The sequence below is a fragment of the Bombyx mori genome, chromosome 8 (genome assembly GCF_030269925.1).
Source record: "Bombyx mori chromosome 8, ASM3026992v2".
In the NCBI taxonomy this organism is placed as follows: domain Eukaryota; kingdom Metazoa; phylum Arthropoda; class Insecta; order Lepidoptera; family Bombycidae; genus Bombyx; species Bombyx mori.
This window is the reverse complement of record NC_085114.1, coordinates 8,316,826-8,334,955: the sequence shown is the minus strand read 5'-3', so window position 1 is coordinate 8,334,955 and position 18,130 is coordinate 8,316,826. Positions and strand designations below refer to the sequence as shown.

At 33.5% G+C, this 18,130-nt stretch overlaps 2 protein-coding genes across 2 annotated transcripts in view; one reads left to right on the top strand and one right to left on the bottom strand.

Annotated features, from left to right (window-relative positions):
• Positions 1 to 1,513: 1,513 nt before the first annotated feature.
• LOC101736204 (conserved oligomeric Golgi complex subunit 8) lies at positions 1,514 to 5,333 on the top strand. Its single transcript, XM_004932065.5, has 7 exons — positions 1,514 to 1,954; positions 2,044 to 2,350; positions 2,688 to 2,853; positions 3,643 to 3,738; positions 3,838 to 4,015; positions 4,323 to 4,486; positions 4,555 to 5,333. Exons 1-7 carry the CDS (start codon positions 1,900 to 1,902, stop codon positions 5,236 to 5,238), a joined length of 1,650 nt encoding a protein of 549 aa, XP_004932122.2. The 5' UTR covers positions 1,514 to 1,899; the 3' UTR covers positions 5,239 to 5,333.
• LOC101744768 (DNA repair protein RAD50) overlaps positions 5,318 to 18,130 on the bottom strand; it is a 17,288-nt gene continuing 4,475 nt past the window's right edge. The window contains exons 6-23 of the mRNA XM_038012514.2: positions 17,779 to 17,870; positions 17,490 to 17,699; positions 16,869 to 17,038; positions 16,115 to 16,263; positions 15,526 to 15,640; positions 15,188 to 15,424; positions 14,885 to 15,043; positions 14,540 to 14,653; positions 13,294 to 13,491; positions 12,158 to 12,304; positions 11,801 to 12,016; positions 10,462 to 10,622; positions 8,918 to 9,152; positions 7,212 to 7,418; positions 6,889 to 7,085; positions 6,535 to 6,639; positions 5,818 to 5,934; positions 5,318 to 5,718 (exon numbers count right to left, since the gene is read on the bottom strand). Coding sequence (XP_037868442.1) covers positions 5,472 to 5,718; positions 5,818 to 5,934; positions 6,535 to 6,639; positions 6,889 to 7,085; positions 7,212 to 7,418; positions 8,918 to 9,152; positions 10,462 to 10,622; positions 11,801 to 12,016; positions 12,158 to 12,304; positions 13,294 to 13,491; positions 14,540 to 14,653; positions 14,885 to 15,043; positions 15,188 to 15,424; positions 15,526 to 15,640; positions 16,115 to 16,263; positions 16,869 to 17,038; positions 17,490 to 17,699; positions 17,779 to 17,870 — 3,076 coding nt within the window. The 3' untranslated portion in view covers positions 5,318 to 5,471. The remainder of the gene's footprint in view (positions 5,719 to 5,817; positions 5,935 to 6,534; positions 6,640 to 6,888; positions 7,086 to 7,211; positions 7,419 to 8,917; positions 9,153 to 10,461; positions 10,623 to 11,800; positions 12,017 to 12,157; positions 12,305 to 13,293; positions 13,492 to 14,539; positions 14,654 to 14,884; positions 15,044 to 15,187; positions 15,425 to 15,525; positions 15,641 to 16,114; positions 16,264 to 16,868; positions 17,039 to 17,489; positions 17,700 to 17,778; positions 17,871 to 18,130) is intronic.

The window sequence follows — 18,130 nt, the reverse complement described above, 5'->3', positions numbered from 1 at the left end:
CAAAATCTGCAATAGTACCACTTCAAAACAAGGGCTCCACAGCGAAGTGTGAGAACTACCGAACTCTGTCGCTCATATCCCACGCGAGTAAAATACTCCTTCGCATATTAAACAGCAGACTATCAGCTTTCATAGACCACCAGATACCGAGAGAACAGGATGGTTTTGTAGCTGGAAAAGGAACTCGCGAGCAAATTTTGAACGTCTGAGTGCTCATTGAGAAATTTCGCGAGTTTAACAAGCCTCAGGTGCTATGCTTTATAGATTATGCGAAGGCGTTTGACTGTGTTCAGTGGAGTAGCATGTTTGATGTGTTAATTGATATGGGCGTTCCTTCTCATCTCACACTACTTATACGGAATTTGTACCTTGATGGCTCTTGCTTCGTGAAACTGGATAATCAAATATCTAAGCCCTTCCATACAGAACGTGGAGTGCGTCAGGGCTGCATTTTGTCACCCATATTATTTAATATCTACGGCGAATATAAAATGAGAAGAGCACTTAAAGGCTGGAACGGCGGTATTTCCGTGGGCGGTGAAACACTCACGAACCTAAGATACGCTGACGACACTACCATGCTTGCATCAGATGAGGAGGAAATGGCAATTCTGCTGAACCATGTGGAAGAAGAAAGTGCTAAACTCGGTCTTAAAATCAACCACTCCTAGACCAAAATAATGATAATAGATAGAGCGCAACTTCTTCCACGTTCTGATGTACTCAAGGGCTATGAGAAAGTAGCGGAATTCATATATCTTGGGTCGCAAATAACATCCGAGGGTGGCCGCACGAGGGAGATACGCCGAAGATCCGGTATGGCTAAAAGTGCGATTGCCAATCTCGAGAAGATATGGAAAAATCGTAGCATCCGATATAAAACCAAAGTGCGCTTGGTGCGGGCACTGATCTTTCCCATATTCCTCTACGGCGCGGAGACATGGTGCATAAAAAGCCGGGATATCAAGAAGATCGATGCCTTTAAAATGTGGGTGGGGTGGAGGATGCTGCGAATACCGTGGACTGCCATAAGAACAAACGAATCCGTTCTAAGGTAGCTAGACATCCGAAAAAGGCTCTCTTCCATCTGCCGGGAACGTCTTATGAGCTTCTTCGGACACATCATGCGGTCTCCCAGACATGAATTAGAGAAGCTCATAATAACGGGTCTAATAGAAGGCAAGCGCGCCGTGGGCAGAACACCAGCCAAATGGTCAGATCTAGCAAGAGAAGCACTCGGTGGTAGTCTGTACCATGCAGTCCCTGCCACCCATGATCGAGCGCATTGGAAGTACGTCGCATGTGGTCGCGATCCTCAGTAGTGAGGGAACGATAAAGAAGAAGAATCTGTGAAAGTGCACAAATGTGGGAAAATGAAACAAAGCCGCTGGACGTAACTGCTCGGGATCCTCCAAAAAGTCCACTGAAAAATTTTTAGTAAATGACCACCATTTTACTGAGATTATATTTCATCCCATATCATTTCATTTCATTTCATTTCATCCCAGTTGATTAATGTCTCAAATTAATCATCTTTATTTCATTTCACTCCATAATATCATCTTTCATAAAAATATGAATATAAATTAAAATAAGACATGACTTAAAAGTCTCAGTTACCTGGTCATAAAATCCCTTAAAAAAAACATAAATCCATAGAGTAAACAATTTATTTGAGAAAGACAAAATCCTTTATAAAAAATTACACCTTATTTACCATACCTACTTTTAGTAAAGTGTGCTAATTATATACTTAATTGATATTAGTATGTGCGTTTAGTCTTTGAAATTAATTATTTTGTACGGAACTGCGTAAAGTGTAAACTGTAAAGTGTAGTACCTATCCTTAACAGGCGAGCGCACTTACATCAGTTTCAGTTATCTTCATCATCAACTGAAATGTCTCAGGAACTAAAGGAACTCTGTCAATTAATTTTCCCAAGCTCACCTACAGGTAGGTATCATAACATTTATATCTTAACGGAAATAAATATATTTATTTAGTAATCCAAATTATAAAGTTGCCATTCATAATTTTTTCAGAAAATGTCATATTTTTTAGCGAAGTCAGTGATTACATCAAAAAATTGGGTTCTCAGAATTGGGACTATATTCGGAAAGAACCAGAAAGGCTTACTGAGGAGATGAAGCACTTAACAGAGCAGACCCAGGAATTAGCATTCACAAATTACAAGACTTTTGTTGAAACTGCAGAAATATCCCGTACTATAATTAAGGATCTTAATAGATCAAAGCAATCCTTACAGAATTTTCTTGATGCTACTCCTGGTTTTATTGAAGAGAGCGAAAGGTTTTCGCAGATGGCTGGTACCATTGTGAAAGAGAAAAGGTAGTTGTATGAAAACCTTTTAACACAAAATAAGATTTTGTAACTGTATGAGAATAACCAAGATTGAAAAATATTAAATAAAAATAATTACCTGGTACAGCAAGATGTTCAAACGAATCTGGTATTATTAATATTATGCGTTGACCTGTTTTTCTTGAAACTTTGTTGAAAAATAGCGTGGAAAAGCAATAACTTTGGCTCTGCTGATATTTGGAAGCAACAAAAACCACTTTCCATCATATTAGGTTGCAAGATTGCAGCCATCAGTAGCAATAAATTAAAACAGTATAGATACAGTGTATATTAAAAAAAATTTGCAATAACTTTCTTTTTTCAGTCGATATAGCACTATCAGAAATCAAAGTGATAAGTTGTTAGAACTTCTTGAACTGCCGTCGTTGATGCGAGAGGCTTTAAATGCTGAAGATTATGAAAGTGCATTAGATATATTCACTTTTGTTCGAAATTTAAGTAAAAGGTACTCTGTGATACCAATTGTTCAGGTAAATTAAAATAGCCCTAAGATATTACTATAGCTTACAAATGGATATGTTATAAACATTTATCATATTTTTCTTTTGTCTGGTCTGTAGTCTTATCAGTGTAGTTGAAGTTTACAAAGAACAATAAGACAAGTATGTGTTTTCCATTGTGAAAAAACCTTATTAACATTCTATAAGGTATCTGAAATTAAACGGACGAAACCAAAGTTGATATGTTTACTACTGGCTAAAAAGTAATATTTTCTACTTTGGTTTCTTTTATATAAACTCATGGGAATTGAATTCTACATTAAACTTCTTGATTGATTCTCTTTTGACAATACACCCAGAGATCTCACAGCACACATTAGTTTATACTTCATGTTAAGTGAGTATTGAAGCTCACAGATGACCTTCAAATGAGAATATAGGCGGTATTTACATTGTTAATGTTTATGGATTCTGGTGACCACTCAACAGCAGCTGAGCTGTGAGCTCATCCACCCATGTGAGAAAAAAAACATGTACAGAGAACTACCACATAACACATGTGGTTTATGGGTGGTATCTATTTGTGTGTTCTCACTTCTCTAGACATGTCTCACTTCTTTGACATTCTTGAGGTACCTAATGTACCAATGTGTGTTTGGTTACATTCACATTAAGTCTTTATGGTGTTATTGGTAGTATTATTGGTAACCACTAACAGCAGTATAATGGTGGTGTACGTGTTAGTGACTAACACTTTAATGGTGAAGGGAAAATTATAATAGAAGAAGTTTCATATTAACCAAGTATTAACATTTTCAGAATACAACAAATGAGATAATGACATTATGGTTTGAAACACTGTATCATCTCTTCAATCAGCTTCGTTATGATTTACCGCTTCCTCAGTGCCTACAAGTAATTCAAATATTTATTATTTATATTATACTACATTAATTTGCATAAACTTTACTACAAATATAGTTCTGAAAAAAAATAAACTGTACTTGATTTAAGATATTAGGTTACCTGCGCAGAGCAAACACAGTTTACAAATCAACAGATGAAGAAGAAAACAGTATGCAGTCTATAATAGGGAACAAAAATACAAGTTCTGATGGATTACACTTACATTTCTTAAAAGCGAGAAATGCTTGGTTTGAAAAAGCTTTAGTTGATGCTAGAAATTCTGAATGTAAGTAAATACAACTGATCTTATTAATAATTTAGAAATTTTAGCATAACAGTAAAGAGCATACTTTTGTTCCTATAGGTAGGTAGGTATATTTTGGTTTAATAAGTAAAAAGAATGAACGTTGGCATTTACAATTGTAATGTATTTGCTTTTCCAATCACTGAAACATTCACTGTTTAAGGTTTAATATTTTAGAAGAATTAGAAAATTTAAAGTATGTATACTCTTTAACTTTACTAAGAAGTTATCTATCTGTACCATTATACTTTTTGTAATCTCAAAATTGTATTAATAATAAATATTACAGCATCTGATAAAGTTCTAAGAAGAATTGTGGAATTGCATAGAATACATCTCTTCAATGTATTAACCCAGCATAAATCAATTTTCTTATCTGATGCTCAAGAATCCAAAGCAAGAGATGATGAATTGAGTGGAAACAGTGCTCTATCAAACTGGTTAAAATTAAAGGTATTCGCAATGAAACATATTTATATAATTTTATGTATGTTAAATTTTATAGCTTTTCTTTTGTTTAGGTGGAGATTTTCGCGCATATTTTAAACCAAAATTTGGGTAAAGAAGATGAAGCTAATTTCGAATCACTTTTGAACCAATGTATGTACCTTTGTCTTTCGTTCGGAAGAGTCGGCGCTGACATGCGGTGTGTCTTAACGCCGCTGTTTCGCGACTGCATACTAAAGCAATTCCATTCAAGTCTTGATAAAGTCAGTGATCACTTTGAGCAACAAATGCGTGCATACAAAGTTCCTAGTATCAAAAACTATCCAAGACCAATTACGGAAACGGCAAAGGGTCCTCCCGAAAACCTCCTTGATTACTATCCACTAGCAGAGTACTGCAATGGAATGCTTACAGTCTTGAATTCTTTAAGAGTTACAGCTCCATTAAACATAGCTAAAGAAGTGTATAACTCATATAAAGAATCATTAAACAGTACAGTCCAAGTATTGTTAAATTTCTATTACAGAGAACAACAAGGATTTACTGATGTGGAGAGACAAAATTACGTATCATTGTGTCTTTCCTTTAGAGATGATTTAATACCTTACATCACTAAATGTTTATCTCAATCGTTCCCTTCAACACAAATAGCAGAGTTGCTAGGTGTTACTTTGACTGTTCTTCAAGACAGTAAAATTTTGTACATAGACCTCCATGCAATGTGTGAACCTTTAAATGTCATTACTGGTTCAAATTAAATATCTAAACTATATGATAATATTTAATAAAATAAAATATGAATAATATGTATATTAATTGTTATAAAAATAAACAATATTACTTTTAGAAAAAAGTTTTAATCATTACATAACCTATAATATAATTTTAATGACAATGATATTTTAAAGTTCTTCCTAAGGCACCGCCTTTTACTTATTGTTAAAATAAAATTTGTATGTATTTAAGGAATGGTTCAAACAAAAAAATAGACCTACATAAATCTAATCCTCTTGACCCTAGATTTGCCATTGTCATTTCGAGACACCTCATAATAGTGTGTAACTTTATCAATGTTCCCAAGTGACTCTATAAATTCTTTGTCATGGGTGATAATAATAAACATAAAGTTTTTTTGCATCATTCGCTCTTGGACTATTTCACCAAGGGCTGCACACAAACTGTGAATGTTTTCTTGATCCAAATTTGTTGTTGGTTCATCCAAAGCAAGTATTCCAAACCTAAAATTATCAATAAGTTATTATACAATACTCCAGTTCCTATATAAAATAAATGTTTAAACGAGAAATTAAAAATGTTTTATAGCAAAAATGAATTACCTGGAACTGAATGTCTCTGCAAGTGCTAGCCTTATTATTAGGCAAGCGAGTACTTTTTGACCAGCACTACATCTTCCACGCATGTCGATTTCCACACCGTTTTTAGATTGTACTACTCTGTAATAATAATCGTTTGATTAATTAGGGTTTTTTATATAATTTAGGTAAATCTTGTCAAATTGACAAACCTTCAGATTTGTCAATTTGACAAGGTTGAAAAGTCGAAGTTATTGCCTAACAGCTGTCTTACCATTCACACAAAGCTGCCGTAAAGCAGGCTATACGGCAATAATACACTGGTGGTAGGACCTCTTGTGAGTCCGCACGGGTAGGTGCCGCCACCCCGCCTATTCCTGCCGTGAAGCAGTAATGCGTTTCCGTTTGAAGGTGGGGCAGCTGTTGTAACTATATTGAGACCTTAGAACTCATATCTCAAGGTGGGTAGCGGCATTTACGTTGTAGAAGTATATGGGCTCCAGTAACTAAGCGCTTAACACCAGGTGGGCTGTGAGCTCGTTCACCCATCTAAGCAATAAAAAAAATGGGTACCTACAACATTGAGCTGTCTGACCTATTCTTTCTGTTAATACAACTTTTTTAAGTGTTGCGTTTTTTTCGATAGGTTAGAGGTAGTTCATATGAGTACACAGGGTGTCTTATCTATTAGGTCAAAGATGCTTATATGCTTTATATTTTAATGCACTGTGTTGGACATACCTGTAGTCATATTTGCGTCGTTCTGATTCTACAGTTAAGTTGCCTTCAGTCTTGATTTCAATGTAATCAATATCATTACCTCTGTATATCTTTCGCCAAAGTTCCCTGAAGAATAGATCACACATAATAATTATGCATTTGATATAGGTATTGATAGCTGAGGTGTGCTCGCACCTTCCACAGAAATGGTTTGGTATTGGTTTGGAACAGGCAGGATGGCAGTGCCCTATAGGTTCAGAATATCCCTTAATAGTGATCACATATTTTTATCAAATATTTGTATGTTGTTACTTCAGCATTGAAGTTTTCGTGAACCTATGCAATGATTTAGATTCATACTGAAACTATTCATACCTGATAATCATGTTGATATTTTCCATTTTCTCTCTATGAAACTCCATAAGACATTTATCTAAAGCAACAGCATATTCCCTTATATCTTTGTCAATAGCTTTAGTTACATGTAGTTCATACATTTTTTCTCTAAATTTTTTTTCTATATCCTTAGATAAAGATTTTTCCAGTTCATTCCTGAAGCCTTTTAAACTTTTCTAAAATGCATAATACAAAGTACAATTGAATGCTTGTACAATTGAATTAAAATTACATATACAATTGATGTGCGATTGAATTGAACTTGACACTAATTAGCAAAAATGCACTGTTCAAAATTGTACCTTAAGTTCACTCAATGCTCCAGTGCACTCTGCCTTCTGTTGGAACAACTTCGTTTGCTTAATGATTAATGATTCTTTTTCATTTAATTCTTCTTTGTTAATACCATTCAATTTTTCATTCAATTCATCATCTTGTTTTTGCCAATTTGTGATGTCCGTTTGTGCTTTACGCAAACACAAGTTGTCATCTAGATCACGTTTATAAACCTGTAATTTATATTATATTATCAACTTTATTACCTTATATTATATAATATCAACTTTTTTCCTTTCCTATTTGTTTTTAGCCTATGAGGCTATACCTGCTATGCTGTGACTGGTACGTGAGCACATGGGGCCCAACCTGAGAGATTGTGCTAAGACTGACCCTAGGAAAAGCAGTGTTTCGCAGAATCTAACTCTGTGTCAGAATCACGACCCACTGAGAAGATCCGGCGAGAAACTCAGTGGGTTGTGTCTATGGACTGGTTATCTCGTCGAGCTTTTCGTGGTAATCTACGAATTATACGAGGATGGTAACTGGTGCTTGAAGAGCCTAAAAACACCGAGAGCGGTACGGAAGATCCGACGAGACATGTTTTCCCCAACTTATAGAGAATATAGAGAAGGACTGCAGAATGCTAATATCTTTTTAAAATTATGCACAAAAAAATAAATTAAATCAATAAAAAAAAATTACACTCTTACTCTTTATCTATACTCTTTTGTTTATTGAAGTCTGTGGTCATATTGAGAATAGATTATTATTGTTTATCTTTAATATTATTTGTCTATGGTGTAGTCTTGGCGAAATCTATGATTATATATAAGTATAATAAATAGTTTTGGACAATAGAACCATAATAATGTTCAAACTTTTAATTTTAAGAGGTCCCGCAGTAGTCGAAATTCGACTATAATTAATTGGAATTGTAAGTTTGTACACTATTATGATTGTATTTTATACTTCTATAATCACAAATTTCGCCAAGACTACACTATAAAAAATAATAACAAAGACAAACTACATATATTCTATTCTCAATTTGACAACAGACGTCAAGAATAAAAGTTTGACAATAACTAGTGTGCATGCGTGTGTGCGTCAAATACATGGTATGTAGTGTGTGTGATGTTTTCTTTATTGATTTAATGTATCTTTTATGCATTATTTAAAAAAAATATATATTAGCATTGTGCACTTCTCTATATTCTCTATAAGTGTGGAAAATTTCATACTCCTCCGTATGCGCAATTTTCGTAAAAAGGGATACAAAGTTTTTGCTTCACGTATTAATATATAGATTAATGCACAATGCAATTGACACTTTGATCATATCTCACAAGGCGTGTGTCACGTTATTTTTATCTATGGACTTCGATAACCAATGGTAACCACTTTAAGTATGGTAACCAAATGGGCTATGTGTTCATTCAAATAAATTGAAGTCCGTATACATATTATTATGATTACTGATTCATCATTGCAGTGCCTAAGCTGCTTTTACTACCATTATGTTTTAAGCATAAACTCCTTGTGTTGGAAATTTCACAACTAAGGGTGTAAAATAAGTAAGTAAGAAGCACAAAATTCTATGTATGCATTTGCTTCTGGTTACAAACAAAGACATACACGATTTTCATAATTTTACATCTAAGAGGGTGAATTAGATACTTCTGACAAGGTATTGGAATAGGCTACAAGCAAAAATTTTAAGATCAAGCACCTCTTGCTTTGCAATTTCATCTTTAAGAGTATCAATTTTTTTTGTGAGCACTTGTCTGTCAGTCATGATTTGTTTTTGTTTTTCCATTAATTTATCGTTTGCTTCTTGTATCTTCTCCATTTCACGGGGTACATTCTTTTTTTTATGCTGTTGGATCTCAGCATCGAGAGACTTTACTTTATTGAAAGCTACTTCGACTTTTGCAATATAGGCACTTCCAGCCTCAATCAAATCTCTGTAATAAATAAATAACGAATTTAAAAAAAAAAAATTAGATGCAGAAACGGCGAGTGTGCACGCGCGTGCATAAGTTTAAAAATTCAACAAATTTTAAATTTAAGTCTTATTTTGTTTAAAATGAAGTTATTGATAAAAAATATATATTCTATGGCATAATATGTGACCCAATCCATAATTTTTCTTCCCTCTACGGGAATCGCTTGAACATAAATTATTAACATCTTCAGGGATATAATATGTGTATGTTCAGTTTTTTCTTAATTATTTATATATTTAACTCTACGCTAAATGACCGCATAAAATATGTAGTCACATTTTTTAAAGTGCCTAATTAAAATTTTGTTTATTTTAGCAAATCGCAATAAAGAATAAATTATATTAATGTTTTTGGTACTTTAAAATATTCGTCTCTAAAACTGTTAAGGGTAAGAATTAAAATGATTAAGGTGTAAATAAGGGTAGAAAGGACATGGGCCACTCCCCATACATTGCACGGGCCACTAAACGAAGTTCAAGGGCAGTAATGAAATTAAGTTTAAATAACAGACTATATCCTTTTTATTATAAACAAATTAAAATCAATATTGTTCATGGGGATACAGATATTTTTTAAAAATAAGATAAGATTTTTAGGTTACCTATATCATGTGATTTGCTGTCAATACACTTACACTTTAACATCATCATCAGCTTAAATATTATTTATATTACTATACTTTATAACACCGACCTTATTCAATGAACGCCAAGACTTAATTTATGCACAAAAACTATAATAAGCACGTATATCGCAACGAAACACTTAATATCCGCAATGCGCGCGATTTTAAAGTATAAAAATAGATTTTTGTTTAGATATAATGTTTTATACTAGTTTTAAAATCCATTAATTAAATATGTTAATATATTTTGCTAGTTGTTTGCAATATAATGTATTTTTTAAGAAGATTTAATGTGAATTGTTTAAAATATAAATATATTTTACCTATGGCAACTCCTTCAATATTATCAATGTAGATTAGTCATGCTAATTTCTTTATATTTATGATTTTATTTATCCCATCATTAAAATACCCTTAAATTTTATAATAAGTATGTAAAAATGAAATGTTTTTTCTATAGATATTTCATTCGTGTCCTTGAGAACACTAGTAGCTGGGCCGAAAATGTCCCATGTCCTTTGCTGGTAGTAGAATATTTTCTGACGACAGCCCTATTCAAATATTCTTCTGATAACATAACAGCGCCACAAATGTTTCTCATCATGTCTAAGCTTTGTAGCAATAAAAAAAAAGTAAAAGTACCTGTTCCTTCTCACTACTTCGGTCTTAGCCTCGATTTTTTCTTTAAGTGCGACTTCCAGTGGGGTTATAGCTTCTTTCAGTTCTTTTAGTTCGGTTTCTAGTCTCTCACAATCTGATTGCAGTTGCTTTTTAGATTCCTCGAGATTTACGATGTCTTGAACCTGGAATAGCGAACTAGTTAGATAGTATGGTTCGAATAACAATACACTAATTTTTATCTCTAAAATAATAATAATAAATAATAAAATAATCTTTTCGGTATTACATTAAACTATAATTATATTGATATTATAGTATACAATGATATCATCATCATTCATCATTATCCTGCCCTTCTCCCAGTCACCTGGGGTCGGCGCAACATGTTTTCTCCTTCCATACTCTTCTATCATATACTATTTCTTCGCTCATTCCCCTCTTACCCATATCGTCTTTCACACAATCCATCCATTTCTTCTTAGGTCTACCTCTTCCTCTATATCATATTCATAGTTAACACTCTCTTAACAACCTCATTTTCATTAGTATACAATGATATATTATACAATGATACAATGATATATTGAATTTAATTAACTCTGCCTGTATTGTGAACATAATCATAGCATAGACATTAAGTAATTTTTAGTTTGAGGTTGAAAGGATATGGTACATATTGACATACACATACATATGACCGAACACCGGAACACAGAATGACTCTGATCTCTGACGATTTTTCAAAGAGCAACTATAGAACAAATTAAGACATATTCCTTGCTTGATAAAAAATGGCAGTAATGCAGATAGCTTTGGCACTTCAATTTTTTCTCCTTCTAATTTTGAAGAGAGCTAACAACAGGTGCTTAGTTTGATTTTGTATTTCAACCAATCAACAATCATTAAATAAACATAACTTTAATAGTTTTATTTTTAATTTCTCATAAAGTGTTTGTTCACAAAAAGCTAAGCACTTAGTATTTTTTTTTTTTTTTTAATATTTACTAACAATCGCGCCACGTTAACTAGTCCCGTGCTAAGTTCGTAAAGAACTTGTGTTACAAGTACCAGATAACGGAAATAAATATAATATTTTTATTATACACATACATATATTTAATATACACCCATAACCCTGGAAAGACATTTATATTTATCATACAAATATCTTCCCTTGGCGGGATTCGAACCCGCGACCCCCTTGTGTAGTGACCATGTCACTTACCACTACACCAGACGGCAAATTGTAAGAGCATGGGGGTATACAAAATTTATTGTGTTGGATGAGTAGTTTCTCTAATACCTAGCATAGATTCAGCATATTGGCAGGGTGTCTAACTGCCAAGTACTAAGTATTTACCTTTTTCTGTGTATTTAACAATTCTTCCTTAGCTTTAGTTTTTTTTTCATATAAAGTTTGCAGTTTCTTGTTGTGTGCATTTAGTTTCTTCTGTGTGGTTTTTACGCGATTCCTTAGGGTGCTAATTTTTTGCTTAAAATCCACTTGCTTGGCAGTCGCAACATCCAACGTCATTTCTGAATCAACATCGCCACATTGTTCTTTTACTGCCTCAAACTACAAAGATATGAATTATCAATCAATTAAGTTAATTTAAAAATGGAAGAACATATTGATTTTCAAAACATTTTCTAGAATATATGTTTAAATTCTAAAATGTTTCAACAACAGTAACATAACATATTTTTCGTAGCTTACCTTTTTGGTGACCGTTTTAATTTCTTGTATATAGCGGTCAAGCATCGGCATATCCCCGTGTATTTGCTTAGCAGTGGTCATCTTTTGCTCTGGTTCAATCAGAGACATGGTTATTTCTTCCACAGTTTCATTTAGAGTCTTAATTTGCTAAAAATAAAGATTAATCTGATTACTGCATTTTTATTCTTGTTTGGAATATTTAAATAAATAAATATACGAGTCAGTTAAACTCTGACTATATTTCTAATAAAGGAGGACCTATTCCTAAAACGGGAATGCAATTTCTTCATGGCAGAAATATGCAGGATGGTGGAAACACCCTTCACAAACCTAGAAACCTAAAAATGATCCCGCGAGCTACCCGCCGATCAGCCTCATCCCGGTGTTAAGCAAATTATACGAGTGACTATTACGCAAACGCCTCTGGGACTTCATCACCTCTAAAGGCATCCTGATCGACGAACAGTTCGGAATCCGCGCGAAACCCTCGCGCATTCAGCAAGTGCACCGCCTCACGAAGCACATCTTAGTAGGGCTAAACAGACGCAAACCCGTCCCTACAAGAGCCCTCTGCTTCGATATCGCGAAGGCGTTCCAAGAAGTCTGGTATAATGGTTTAAATTACAAACTGTATAACATGAACGTGCCATACAGTCTGCATTTCATCATACGAGACTTCTGGTCAAACCGTTGGTTTCGATATCGAGTCGAGAAAAATCGCTGTCTCCTGCGACATATCTCGGCCGAAGTCCCGCAAAGTTGCGCTCTCTCCCCGGTACTTTTTAGCCCATTTATTAACGACATACCCCGGTGGCCGGCTGGGTAGTTAGCCCCTTTTGCGGATGATACGGCTATCTACTACTCTAGTAGGATTATGTTGTTCAATCAACTCCAGATCGCGGCAACCAATTTAGGACAGAGGTTCCGGAAGTGGCGCATCGACATCAACCCCAGTCTTATTAAATAGTGCGTAATTAAACATTGAATTAAGTAACATAACATTAGATACGAGATGCCAAATCGTATAATCATAAATAGATAAATACTTAAATTACTATTCAGGACTTCACGAAATTTGGCAGGATAATTTGGTACACTTCACGAAATTTGAAATTAGATATATTGTAAATACTCACAGTATCAACATCAACGATTCGTTTCTCCAGCTGGGGGATTTCCGTATCTTTAAGAGTGGTTATTTTCTCATTTAAAGACTTCATACTGAGTATTTCATCTTTTTTAGCTGACGCTCTTTGGAGATCTTCAGTAACTTTTTCAAGTTTACCCGGCACATTCATAACTTGAGTTGTTAGTTGTGTTACTAAGTCGGTTACCTAGACATAACCAAATTATACTGACAATTACAAATTTGTCAATATATATATTTAACATGTTGTATGCTTTACAACCCACCAGCGGGCAAAGCGTAATTTCCATAACAAATATTTTTTGAGGGAGAAGTTGTTTGACATAATCTTTTTATAAGAAACGCAATATTATATTTATTGGTTTTTATATTAAGTGCTGTTTTATTTCAATATTTTTTACAGAATTTAAAAGATTTTCTGTCAATTTTAATATTTTATGGGTTTTTTTATTGCTTAAATGGGTGGACGAGTTCACGGCTCACCTGGTGTTAAGTAGTTATCAGAGCCCACAGTAGTTACCCACCTCGAGACATGAGTTCTTAGGTTTTAGTTTTTACAGTACAACGGCTGTCCCACCCTTCAAACTGAAACGCATTACTGCTTCACGGCAGAAATAGGCAGGGTGGTGGTACCTACCCGTGCGGACTCATAAGATGTCCTAACACCAGTAATTACGCAAATTTTATTTTTGTGGGTATCATTTTTATTTTACAAGATGTTATTCCTTTACCATGGAAGTCAATTGTGAACATTTGCTAAGTACGTATTTCATTAAAAAAATTGATACCCGCCTGCGAGATTCGAACAGCGGTGCATCGCTACATACGAAAGCACCGGAAGTCTTATCCTTTAGGCCAGTCTTTCCCAAAGTGAGCGATAACGCCCTCTCGTGGGCGCTGCAAGCCTAAAAAGGGGCGGTAAAAGGCCCAGAAAAAAAAAGGGGGCGTTGTGTAGAAGCTTGAGAGGCGATTTGTAATTTGCTCTAGTAGGACTCTGAGACACCAACTGAGCTCTCGCTATAGTGGTTTTTAAGTAGGTGAAAAAATGGGGGCACTAAAATATAATTTATTCTCACAGTGGGCAGTACACAAAATAAGCTTGGGAGGCCCTGCTTTAGGCCAAGATGACTTATAGTCATCAAGTCATCAAGTCATTCAAGTCATGTCATGTAATAATGTAGATGAGAAGATGCAAGAAATTGTGTTTTGCCCTATGAGATTGTTAAATTACTTACCTCAGACTCGTTTTCAAAGCCGCGATTGCATAATGGACAGCAACTGTTATCTTTAAGTTGCCCTTTATATTTGTTTATGATGAACATTGAAGATTGTAAAACATTTTGTTCATCCTACAATATAAATGTATTTTAAAGATTTTTGTATTTTTTAATAAAAACTAAACCAATTGTATACTCAATATTATAGATACAACTTATTTAACATAATACCAATTTACGTAATAAATAAAAAGCGTTCAAGTAATTGTCATTTGATTAAGACAACCATTTTAATTTTTATTCTTCATTCTTTTTTACTCAATAGTTAAGAAAATTAATAGTAATTAATCTGTGCAATAATACCTGAAGTTTTTCTACTGTGGTTGTATATTTAGATAACGTAACATCATAGGGCTGGGTTCCGCATGCCTTGTATATTTTGTCTTCGGCTTTAGTCAGTTCACTGCGTCGTTCGTTTAAAGATTCACGAATATGTTTTCGCTCCGCTTCCAAAGTCGTTATCTAAAAAAATTTAAATTAATACAATCATTTTTTTTTCATTCTTAATTATTTCATTCATGAATATGTGAACTATAATGAAGTATGAGTGTATTATAATGAACTTTTGTCGGCTGCTGAATGAATTTAGATGAAACATCTCTCTACCTCTATCTGTTTTTCTTTCAATTTTTTCTTCAGTGTTTCAACTTCATTTCGCACTTCACACTCAAATTTGTTGATTGTCACAGCAAAGTCTTTTTCGGGTACATTACCAAGCAGTTCCATCAGGGCCGTCTTGTGTTTGTTTTTAAGAACAATTAACTGTTTTTCTTTAGTTTTGAGATTCTCTTCGATCATTTCCTTTTCTTTCAATTTAGCAGTTTGCTTTTGAAGCTTGGTTATCTGGGAAGTTTTATAGAGTTAAATGGTATGTAAAATATTTAATTATTATCTACCATGGGAATTTGCTTGAAAACATAAATAATAAACACATGCACAGCTACCTTTTGACTAAGCTCATCCATTTCTTGTTCATATTGTTCCACAGCTTTCTCATCTTCGTTGATTTCTTGCTGACATTCTTCAATGTTTAATTCGTTTTCAGCTTGTTTGTGTTCTCTGTTTTAACATGAAATATTTTATTTTGTTATTGGCAATATTTATATATTTGTTCATTTATTAATACTTACATTATATTTTAATTAACTTATAGTTATATAAATTATAATATGTTATTAGTAAACGGTGAAAGCCTTTATAGTGTAAATCTGATTTATATTGAATTAACAGTTGTTGTACTTTTTATTCAGGATTAATTATTGCTAAAATAAGCTGTATCAAGCGTGGACTTACAACACAGTCTATATATTTTATTCAAAAATTAAACCTAGCTTCAACTTAACTGGGGAAGTTCCCCTAGTTAGGTTGCAGAGTGAGGACACTATTTCTTCTAGAATGGACAAAAAGGCCGTAATGCAATAAGAACACTGCGGGGTAGCATAATAAAATCCTAGTTAGTAGGTAATGTAATTAGAAGATCATCTAGATAAAATACGAGCGAAATATGTAAAATAAAATATTAATTTGACTTACTCTTCAACTGCAAGCAACTTCTTTTCAATCAATTCTAGTTTATCTTTTGATTGATTTGCTGATGTTATATCTTTTTCTATTTTAGTAATCTCTTTTTTCTTCTTATTTATCTCTCCTTCTTTGCTACTGATTTTTTGTGTATGACCAGACTAGAAAATAATCTTTAATGTAAATGAATCATATTGAAGGATACTTTGCTTTGTTAAGTGTTACATTTATAATACATTATAAATGGTCTTTTAAATGTTAACCACTCAATTAAAATACGAATTAAACTTTTCTCTTACTTAATTTCTCTTTGACAATGAAGTCATAGACATCAGTATTATAAAATGATGGTTTTGCAAAAATTATGAATTGTTAAATAAAAGAACATTTGTGATACATAACAGTTTTAGCAGTTAGGTAACGGTTTTAGTTTTATTTATCATGTTAAGAATTGTAATGATTATACAGATTGAAGAATTAAGTGGAAAACCGAACGTGTAGGCGTGTAGCCCACAGGACTCAGCCTGGGAGTCTTTGCTAATATCTGCCCTAGCAAAAGCAGTCCTTCACTGAATCTACCACCGGATGGGAATCGCGACCCATTGAGAATATCCGGCGAGAAACTCAGTAGGCTGTGTCTGTGGGTTAATTTTCACAACGGACCCTTCGTCACATTCGACGAGTTCGACAAGAACGGTGACTGATGCTAGGAATGCCTAAAGTACCAATAGTGGATCGTGAGGATTCAATACGACGTGTTATTTACCAAGGCTACACGACATTCATCAACGAATCCCTGCGCTTTCTTTTCTTCTTCATCAGCTTGTGATTTTTGCACTTTATGGTCACTTTTTAGACTTTCTACTTTTTCCAAAATAGTTTTTGTGGCATTCTCTGCTTCCTCGTTTGTTTGAACTTCAGTGATGTTTTCAATTTCTAAAGACAACAAAACCAACATAATAAAGATATCCATACTTTACAATACTGTTTAAATATTTAAAGATATTTAATATAAGTTCATATTAGTATTAAGTTTTATATCATATAAAACACAGATCATGTGAGACACAAAATCTAAATATCTATTGTATCCTGATGCTTCACAGTAGTAATGCACACAATGGTAGTATGAAGCAGCAGCTTATAGAGCTGAGCAAGTTATGGAGAATTTACTAACACTTCTTGAATTTCATAAAACAATTACAATAACAAACTTACAACTTCATTGTTGAACATATTTATGGACAAAAAAAAATTGTTTTTGCTGTGAGATTCAGATTCAAGTATTGCATCACTCAAAATGAATCCACCTTCATATCAATTAGGCAATGGATGCCTTTGTTGTTGCTATCTGTACAAGAATCTCAATTGATTTTAATATAATTACCAGCAATTTTTGCAGTTTCGACAATCTGTTCATTTCTCTTATCAATCTTCTCTTGATTTTGACTTTCCAATAATATAAATTTGTTGTACTCTATCTCGTTTGAAGACTTCTCATTGGCAATTTTTTCTTCTTCCTTGTTGAATGATGTGTTCTTTTTGTATGAATCTTCAAGCTCTTTTTGTTTAGCTTTAACTGTAGTTGCGTAGTTTTCTGAAAGAAGATAATTTTGAGTCTTTTGTATACCTTTTTGAGGGTATTTTTCAAAGCAGACACAGAATTTTCTACTTACTTATATTTTGTTCCAATTCATCAAGTGCTCCTTCAAACAAAGTCTTGATGTTGTTTTTTAGTTTCTCCTCTTCTATTCGAGCTTGCTCTAGTCTAGTAAGATAATGGTTTTTATTACTGATCAGTAGATGACTTTTGTTATAAAAGTAACACTTTCTCCTCAAAGTCAATAATAATGTATGATGTAACTTATAGTATAATTTACTCTTAATTCATTTTATTGTTTACTAGATTCAATTACTACAAAGACCTTAGAGAACTTCAGACCAAAACAATAAAGATGTTTGTTTGTTAGCCAAAGTTTTTAAGGCACTGTTATCTGAATTTCACTGTCCAGTGTTTGATAAACAAGG

Excerpts from the sequence above, each read along its gene's own strand:
- LOC101736204 (XM_004932065.5), top strand. The coding sequence starts at position 1,900 with ATGTCTCAGGAACTAAAGGAACTCTGTCAATTAATTTTCCCAAGCTCA. Across the intron at positions 3,739-3,837 it reads CGCTTCCTCAGTGCCTACAA|ATATTAGGTTACCTGCGCAG; the intron begins GTAATTCAAATA and ends ACTTGATTTAAG. Across the intron at positions 4,016-4,322 it reads TGATGCTAGAAATTCTGAAT|CATCTGATAAAGTTCTAAGA; the intron begins GTAAGTAAATAC and ends TAAATATTACAG.